This window comes from Palaemon carinicauda, chromosome 16 (assembly GCF_036898095.1).
Source record: "Palaemon carinicauda isolate YSFRI2023 chromosome 16, ASM3689809v2, whole genome shotgun sequence".
Classification (NCBI taxonomy): domain Eukaryota; kingdom Metazoa; phylum Arthropoda; class Malacostraca; order Decapoda; family Palaemonidae; genus Palaemon; species Palaemon carinicauda.
In genome coordinates, this window is record NC_090740.1 from 17,033,453 (window position 1) to 17,042,125 (window position 8,673).

General features: G+C 36.1%; 1 protein-coding gene across 2 annotated transcripts in view; it reads left to right on the forward strand.

The window, feature by feature from the left end:
• caly (ubiquitin carboxyl-terminal hydrolase calypso) overlaps positions 1 to 8,673 on the forward strand; it is a 128,927-nt gene that overhangs the window by 79,045 nt on the left and 41,209 nt on the right. For both annotated transcript variants that reach the window (XM_068389622.1, XM_068389623.1), the window contains exons 9-11: positions 5,964 to 6,107; positions 6,275 to 6,443; positions 6,664 to 6,834. In XM_068389622.1, the coding sequence (XP_068245723.1) occupies positions 5,964 to 6,107; positions 6,275 to 6,443; positions 6,664 to 6,834 (484 nt within the window). The remainder of the gene's footprint in view (positions 1 to 5,963; positions 6,108 to 6,274; positions 6,444 to 6,663; positions 6,835 to 8,673) is intronic.

The window sequence follows — 8,673 nt, forward strand, 5'->3', positions numbered from 1 at the left end:
TAATATTATAGCCCAAGGCTCCAACAGGGAAAGCAGCACAGTGGTGAATAGAAAGAAGCAAATAGAAAATAAACTATATATAAGCTGTGAATGAGTAGCATAGATTATTTTAAGATCAGTAACAGTAATAAAATAGATCTGTCAAATAAACTATAAAATGAGACCATGTCAACAAGTACAACAGAAAAGCCATATACTGAGCAAAACGGTTGAATTTCTCCAGTTCTACTGATGTAACAGCCTGATTAGGAAGATTATTCCACAACTTGGTCACAGCTGGAATTAAACTAATAGAATAGGCTTACTCCTTAATATGGTGTCTTTTGATGGGGTAGGCTTGAATGCTAGAATTACCTCCATACCTATAGTCCAATTATTTTATCGAGGTAGATTTGTACCGACTCGCAGCGGTGCCCTTTTAGCTCGGAAAAGTTTCCTGATCGCTGATTGGTTGGACAAGATAATTCTAACCAATCAGCGATCAGGAAAATTTTCTGAGCTAAAAGGGCACCGAGTCGGTGCAAATCTGCCTCGATAAAAGAAATGGACTATAGTACCTACATTCAGGATGATGCACTCTGGGAAGATCTAAATGCAATAGATGATGTGAATTATGAAAAATCCTATGGAACATGCATAATGAACTAACTGAATAACATTGCCAGGGATTAATATCCAGATCAGGAATAAGGAATTTAAGATAGCCTGTTTATGTCTTGACAAATTAAGATGATATAACAGCTGAAGACAAGACAACATTACTCAAAACAAGGTTTAGTTGAACCTTGCAATGACAGACTGATAGGGGAAGGGGCATTTTACTGCCAATTGTCAGTTGTATCCACAAAGTGTTCCCTGAAGCACAAAATCGTATCAAATTGTATAGGCTATAGGCCTACTATACATACCCAACATTGGAGTAATATCAAAACGGGCACATTTGAATGACATCATTAAGGAATTAAATGACACGAAAATGAAGTAATATAATTAAGGAATGCAAAATGAACCTTACAAAAACAAAGATTACTTGAAGCGTGTATCATATCAATACAAACCGAATACAGCGCCAAAAACACTATAGAGAGTAACCTAGGAACTACTACTTTCCTTACTATTAAAGTCAAAGAAAATCTTAAAATAATGTATACAAACATAATTTATTTGTAAATGAATAAGTAAATGAATATAGATATTGTATTTAAAACAACCTCTAGATTGAACAAGGTAAAAAATTTAGACATTTTAATTATCTCATATTTATATTTAAAACAACAGCTGAATCAAGAAACTAGTGTATAAGTGTATTGAAACCATAATTTAAATAGATTTCTGCTAAATTTAGAACAAGAGCAATAAAAGGCAGTATAATATTATAGTATAAAATGTGTCTACTGTAGTATATTAGAAAATACTTCAATGCAAAAGGTGTTGCAGAAATTTATAAAAATTAATGGTTCCTATAGCAGACCTGGAAGATATGCATTAATGCATAAGGGGTCACCAATTCATGATACACAGGTCATCTCAAGTATTATTGGGCAAAATATTTAAAGCATAAGCAGTATTGATAATCGGGAGGCCCACTTTCGATCTACTAAAAGAAAAGAAGCAATGACACTGAATTTTAATACAGTGGAAGATTATTATAATGAAAGATTTGCTGATGAGGAGCTGGAAATTCCGCTATCAAATGGTAATTCAAAGGCCTCTGTAAAGGTAATCCTTTGGCAAAGGCTTATCTATTAGAATTTTATAATCTTTTGACAAAACATCTATTCTCAAATGTATGGAAACATGCAATAGTAATATTGCAAGCTAAGCCAGGAAAAGATCCCAATAACCCAAATAATTATAGACCAATTTTCCTGACCAGTTGTGTCTGCAGATTACCGAAAAAAGGGTAAATTATAGACTTGGTTGGTGTTTACATCATAACAACGCTTCATCAGCCTTGCCATTTGGCTCACAATCAGAGAGTTCTACCTTGTACTGTCTTTCATACTATGAAAATTAAATGTGTAGAGGTTCTGAACGAAAGCAAATCTCAGTAGCCATATTTTTTGACATTCAGAAGGCGTACGATACCACTTTGAGGCATTCAATACTAAAATCCTTACATGATAATGGTTTTTGAGGCTCTATTTGTTTCAGAAATTATATATTGGGTAAAGAATATTCCAAACTCATATAGAGAATGTTTATTCCGAATCTTACAACCTTGAATGTTGTGTACTCCAGGGTAGTGTTTTAAATGGGACTCTTTGCCTAGGCAATTAATGACAGCTGCTCAAACACTACAGGGAGTGCAAAGTACCCATTATGTGGACAACTTTGCAATATGCTACTTTTTAAACAATCTTCATCACCTGCAAAGAATTCTCTATAACTCCATTCGAAAATTAGAAGTTTGGACTGCATATGCTGTTTTCAGACTTTCTTCTAAAGAAAACTTTAGCAGTAATGTGTTATAAATATATAAGTTTGAAACCAAATATCTCATTGGGTGACACTTAAATCGGGTTTCAAGATAAAGTATTTTTGGGGGACTAATATTCGATACTCACTTTGTTATAATTGCTCAATGGTTACTGTCCACTTGGTAAGGGTAGAAGAAACTCTTTAGCTATGACAAGCATCTCTTCTAGAAGGACACTTCGATATTAAACTGTTGTCCTCTAGTCTTGGGTAGTGCCATACCCTCTGTACCATAGTCTTCCACTGTCTTGGGAATGCATGGCATTATTACTCATAGTTTTCAGGCATACAACACACTGTGGTACATCAAAGTCTTCCTTGCTGAGTGATGTGAAGCCTCTTGCTTGAGAATACAATTTTTCCTTTCCTCACTGGGCTAATTTTCCATGTTGGATCCCTAGGGCTTAAAGCATCCTGCTTTTCCAGCTAGGGTTGTAGCCAAGCTAGTAATAATGATAATGATATTAATAATGCGGAGTGCATAAAAGATCCTATCCACTAATTCACCAGCAGAGAAGCTATTAAACCATAATGGCATATTTGTAAATAATTATGAACCACCATTCCTAATAAGACCAGATAGGCTTTTACAATCTAAAAACATCAGATTGAACATTATTCAACCATCTCTTTTTCCTTCACCTTGACCTTAAAGAAAACAAAAATATGCTCTCCATTTTTGATTTGTCAAAGAAATATAAGTATACTCCGAGTCACCATAAACATCATGCCTTGGAACATATTCAAAGGAAAGGATCTCATTATGCTATATATACTGAGGGCTCTAAATCTTCAATTGGTACTGGCTGTGCTGCTGTATCCTCAGACAAAATTATTCAGCTCTCTTTACCCAGTGAAGCATTAGTATTTACATTTGAACTATCCACAATTATATTAGCAATTAACATTATTAAGAAAATTGAAGAAAGACCATACCATAAATTTGTCATTTTTACTCTACTGATTCAAGATTTGCCATAGAAGCCCTAAAGGGTTACACTCATAAGAACCAACTAGTATTGAAAATTAGAAAGCTCCCTATTAGGTAATATTCCCAAGGGATGAATATTAAAATATGTTGGATTCCTGCCTGTTGGGGTTTGGTAAGGTAAAAGCTGAGGCTGTGAAAAAGCAAAGGCTACTGCTAAATTTATCAAAATAACCCACTAAACTACTTGTGAAATATTATGTAACCCTCTTAAAGTATCATAGTAGCAAAAATGCAAGCTCAAGGGAATAACAAATCCTACAATAATAGATTAAAAAAAATAATGCAAGTTGTTTCCCCTTGGGAATTCTCAGTCGGTATAAAAAAAAAGGAGGACCTGAGTAGTTTTAGTAAGATTACATATAGGTCACATTGAAATGACACACAAATATTTAATTAGCACACCTTGTGAAGCAGTTCCCAGGCGCAGTGAGTTTGACCCTAGTTTAACAAATTAACATCTTTTTCTGATTGTAATACAGTATGTATTTTAAGGGAGATATTTGTGTTTTAGAATGAAAAGTTTTTTACATTTTATTGGACTGAGAATTTCTCTTTAATATTTTAAAATTTTTAAGAAACAGGTTTTATATATTATAGTTTTTTATCTCTTTATTTAGTTTCATATCTTATATTCACTATATATATTTTTATTTATTTATTAGCTTTAATATGAATAATATTTTTTCCTCCCTTTTAATGATAATAATCTAGGTCCCGTGATTGCAATAAGCATGATGATTCTTTTAAAGGTTGGAGTTCTAAATCATTATCTTCATCTTATTCCTTAATTATTTATTCATCATGGCATCCTCAAGACACCTGATATTCATGGGTTACTTACCCCACTTTACACTTACTGGCTAAGTGCTGTCTCTGTATCTTTTGTTACTGCAGGGAATACCATGCGGAAGTTTGGGACCTTCAATTATTACCCATTTCCTTGTAGTGGAAGGTTGGAATACAGTATATTACATCAGTTCAAACAATTTCACAACTTGGTTGATATTCCCTTTCAAGGTTTCTGGTGCTCAAACACAATTCTCAGTTGATATTCCCTTTCAAGGTTTCTGGTGCTCAAACACAATTCTCAGTTGATATTCCCTTTCAAGGTTTCTGGTGCTCAAACACAATTCTCAGTTGATATTCCCTTTCAAGGTTTCTGGTGCTCAAACACAATTCTCAGTTGATATTCCCTTTCAAGGTTTCTGGTGCTCAAACACAATTCTCAGTTGATATTCCCTTTCAAGGTTTCTGGTGCTCAAACACAATTCTCAGTTGATATTCCCTTTCAAGGTTTCTGGTGCTCAAACACAATTCCCTATGGCCTTAAGGGTGTTACTTATGCCAGTGTATGTTACGAGGTGAATTGTTTGGGGTCTTTGCATTTTCCCCTTGGCCCATAGCTGGTCTCACTACGAGCCTTCTACTTTACCTGTTTCCCTTTCCTTCTTTCTGTCCTGTCATCCAACCTCTTTTATCTTTTACTTCATTGTGCAACTGCAGAGTTTTCCTCAGTTGCACATTAGCTCTGAATGGCCTTTCTGTGATCCCATTGGTTGGTTATATAGCCCAAAATCATAAATCCTATCTAACTCACAATTGAGTCTTTCAGTCAAGAAACATGCCAAGCGCCATTTTTAAAGTGTCAGAAATCGCGATTGAAAATTGCCAATTTTCAAATTATCTATATTATTATTATTATTATTATTATTATTATTATTATTATTGTTATCATTATTATCAATATAATAATAATAATAATAAATATTATTATTATTATTATTATTATTATTATTATTATTCAATCGCGATTTCTGACACATTTTAAAAATGGCGCTTGGCATGTTGCTCGACTGAAAGACTCTATTTACTCTTAGGGTCATAGAATATATATTTCTAGGAGCTTAAAGATGAGTCCCTAGTTGTTTATCAGTCAGTTTGGTGTTTTCATGAGCTTGATCCTTTGAATTCTTGTGAAAGGAATGTAATTTTTACAAATGAAATAATGTCCTTACAAATCTAGTTTCCACCAGCTACACTTCTTTTCAACCAATTGGTTAGATCTGACTGCTGAACATCCAAGAATCCAAGGGATGTATGGGTAAACTTTCCAATATGCACTTACCTTTATTTTTCACATGGACTAAGTGTCTGGTTGATTTGGTAAACAATGAATTTGAACTAATCTAAGTATGTTTATGGAAACAAATGTTTCTTCTGTTTTTGAAAAATATGTATTAAATTTTTAGGATATTTTAATCATAATTTTAAATTGTCATGTATTTTCAATTGTTTTTTTTCCTAAGAGGGTTGATAATGAATTTATATAGATTGAGATATGAAAGAAAATAGCAATTCCATAAGCAGTTACGTCAATCCATTTTTACTGTTGGTATGATAGAAAACTTGTTACTAGTTACTATGTATTTGCTTGGCACTCCCGATAGGTAGACACATTTGTGTAAGCATTCAAAATCTTTTTTATTTGTTTCAGACTTCAGCATTATCATCTGTTGGCAATATTTCAGCTCCACCAGATTATGCAACTCCATTAACAATAGAAACATCACCTGATCCTCCATCCACTCCTAGTACAGATACTGCTTCAGAAGCTGGAAGTGCCTTTAACTCTCCTCAGGTATATTTTAAAGTTTTTTGTAGACAAATTTATTTTCTATTTACAATTTTCCCATAGATATAGATTTCTTTTCATTATGAAGATTTGTATTTTTTCAAGTGTATGAGCACACAGAAGTGCATGCAGAAAACTATTAATATTCTTATGTTAGTATTGTTTCCCTGCAGAGTAGTCCATCTGCAAGTTGCGAGTACCAACAACTAGTGGTAGTGCGCATGGCTCCATTGACAGTCACACCTCCTCAAGCAGCTACTACAGCTGTTAATGTATCAAATTCTTCATCTGCTCCAACTCTCATTCCTGGTGGCATTCCAAGTAATCCAGGAAGTATAGAAGGTGTGTTCATAAGTTTTATTTTTAAACAAAATTTTTATTGAGAGAGAGAGAGAGAGAGAGAGAGAGAGGAGAGAGAGAGAGAGAGAGAGAGAGAGAGAGAGAGAGAGAGAGAGAGAGTATATATATTTTTATTTCTTTAAGGTTGTGAAAGCTGCACTTTTAAAACCATAGCTAATGATTTGCTGGGATTTTATATTAAAACTCTCCCCCTTTTTTTTAGGTCCCCCAGATGACCCAGGTGGTACATCAACAACAAATTCTATTACATCACTAATGCAAGAAACTACTCCCAATAGACTTCCTTTGGAAAGTAATGCCAGAGAATACTGTCAAGATCAGGGTGAAGCAGAAATGAGACAGACAGAGAATTCAAATGATTCCCCACTGTTTGGTATGATACTTTTTTATTGGCCATATTTTCAAGTATTAAAATTTTCTGACTTTGCGTATAATTGCCCACATTTTCTTTATTGGTGTGTTTTACTAGATAATGTATTAACATTTTCATAAATAATACATTAAAGTACAATAAAGTTAAATTGTTATTATGTGTTGCACTCTGCTATTATATATCAATTTGGGAGTAATGTCTCACATTTATTGGGCTTTTGATGTTACATTTCTATGCACTGCTATTGAACTGAAGGAAAGCCAATGCCTCTACATTGATGGTAAAATGCTAGGTATTTGCTTTTAAAAAGAAAAAGAATGTTACCTTCCTATTAAATTTGGTGAAAAACACAGGGTTTAAGCAATGCTTCCAATGCAGTATGACCTCATCGGTATATTTATATGCTATAATGGTAGAAATTTCAGAAAAATTCTACTAATATTTTTTTTCAATATTAAACTTACCCGATAATCATGTAGCTGTCAACTCCGTTGCCCGACAGAATTCTACGGAAGGGATACGCCAGCGATCACTATACTAGAAGGGGTGTACTCACCAGCGCCACCTGTGGCCAGGTACTGCAGTACTTCTTGTTGACACCACCTCAATTTTTCCTCTGTCGTGCTTCCGGCAAGACCTATATGGATACGCTTATAATTTTGGAGTCTTGTTCACGGTTTTTGGTGAAGTATTGCTCTAAGATTTCAGCTTTCGCTATACTGGAAACTTTTCTATTAGCTTAGATAGCTTTTATATTGATTTGATTAATGGTTAACGATCTTTTGCTTTATTTGGAATCCCCCTTGACTAGCTCTTTGATTCAAGATGTCCGACCTTTCTCAAGCCCCTCCCCAAAGACGATGTAGGACTTGTATTAGGCGTATTCCGAAGGCCTCGGTTGATCCTCACACCGCTTGTTCCGACTGTAGGGGAAAATCCTGTCAGTTGGAAGATCGATGTGAGGAATGCGCCGGACTTTCGGAACTTGAGTTTGTTCGATTCCTTAAATATACCACTAAGTTAGAGAGAGAGAGAGTTAGGAGGAGTTCTGCTCGCTCTTCGCTTTATTCCTCACCTCATGATCCTCAACCTTTTCCTCCCCCTGTAGTGGCTACCCCCGAACCTACTATTTGTGCTTAGCCTGATATGTCCGATGTTTTGCGTGCCATTCAGGCTTTAGGTGACAAAGTGGAATCGGTAGTGAGTGACCACAAGTTCCTCTTGGCGGACGTCAAGGAACTTAAGGTGAAAAGTGCAGTGGGAAGTGGTAGTGCCAGTGCTGTGCCGAGTGCTAGTGTCAGTGTCAGTGTTGTGCGTGAGGGTACTTCTGTGCGTGCCAGTCGTCCTCCCAGTCCGGGACCTCTTGCAAGCTCCCAAGCCCAGGGGAGAAGCAATGTCGAAGGGCAAAAGGGTTCGGCAGGCCTTGATCGGCGCACAGAAGTATCCTCGGTGGTTGCGGGCGTGTCTTACAGAGACCGTCACTTCCACTCGCAGACGATTGAGCCTTTATTTTCCTCGTCTGCAGAAGAAATTTCGGGGAGAAAACGCTGGACTCAGGTCTCAAGACCTCTTAAACGTAAAGTCCAGACCTCACGAGTTCAACAACCCGGATGCAGTCATTGGGTTAGCTCTGACTCACCGCAGTCATCAGGTGACTGCACACCTCCTAAGAGAGGTAAGGCGATGCCTCAACAGACCTCTTCTTCTGTTAAGGCTTTGCCTCAACAGACCTCATCGTCTGTTGATCCCAAGATGACTTTGCTGCAGTCCATGCAGTCGCAGCTTGCGGTCTTAATGCGTGAGTTTCAGGCAGAGAAGGTTACACCTCCTCCTGCGAGC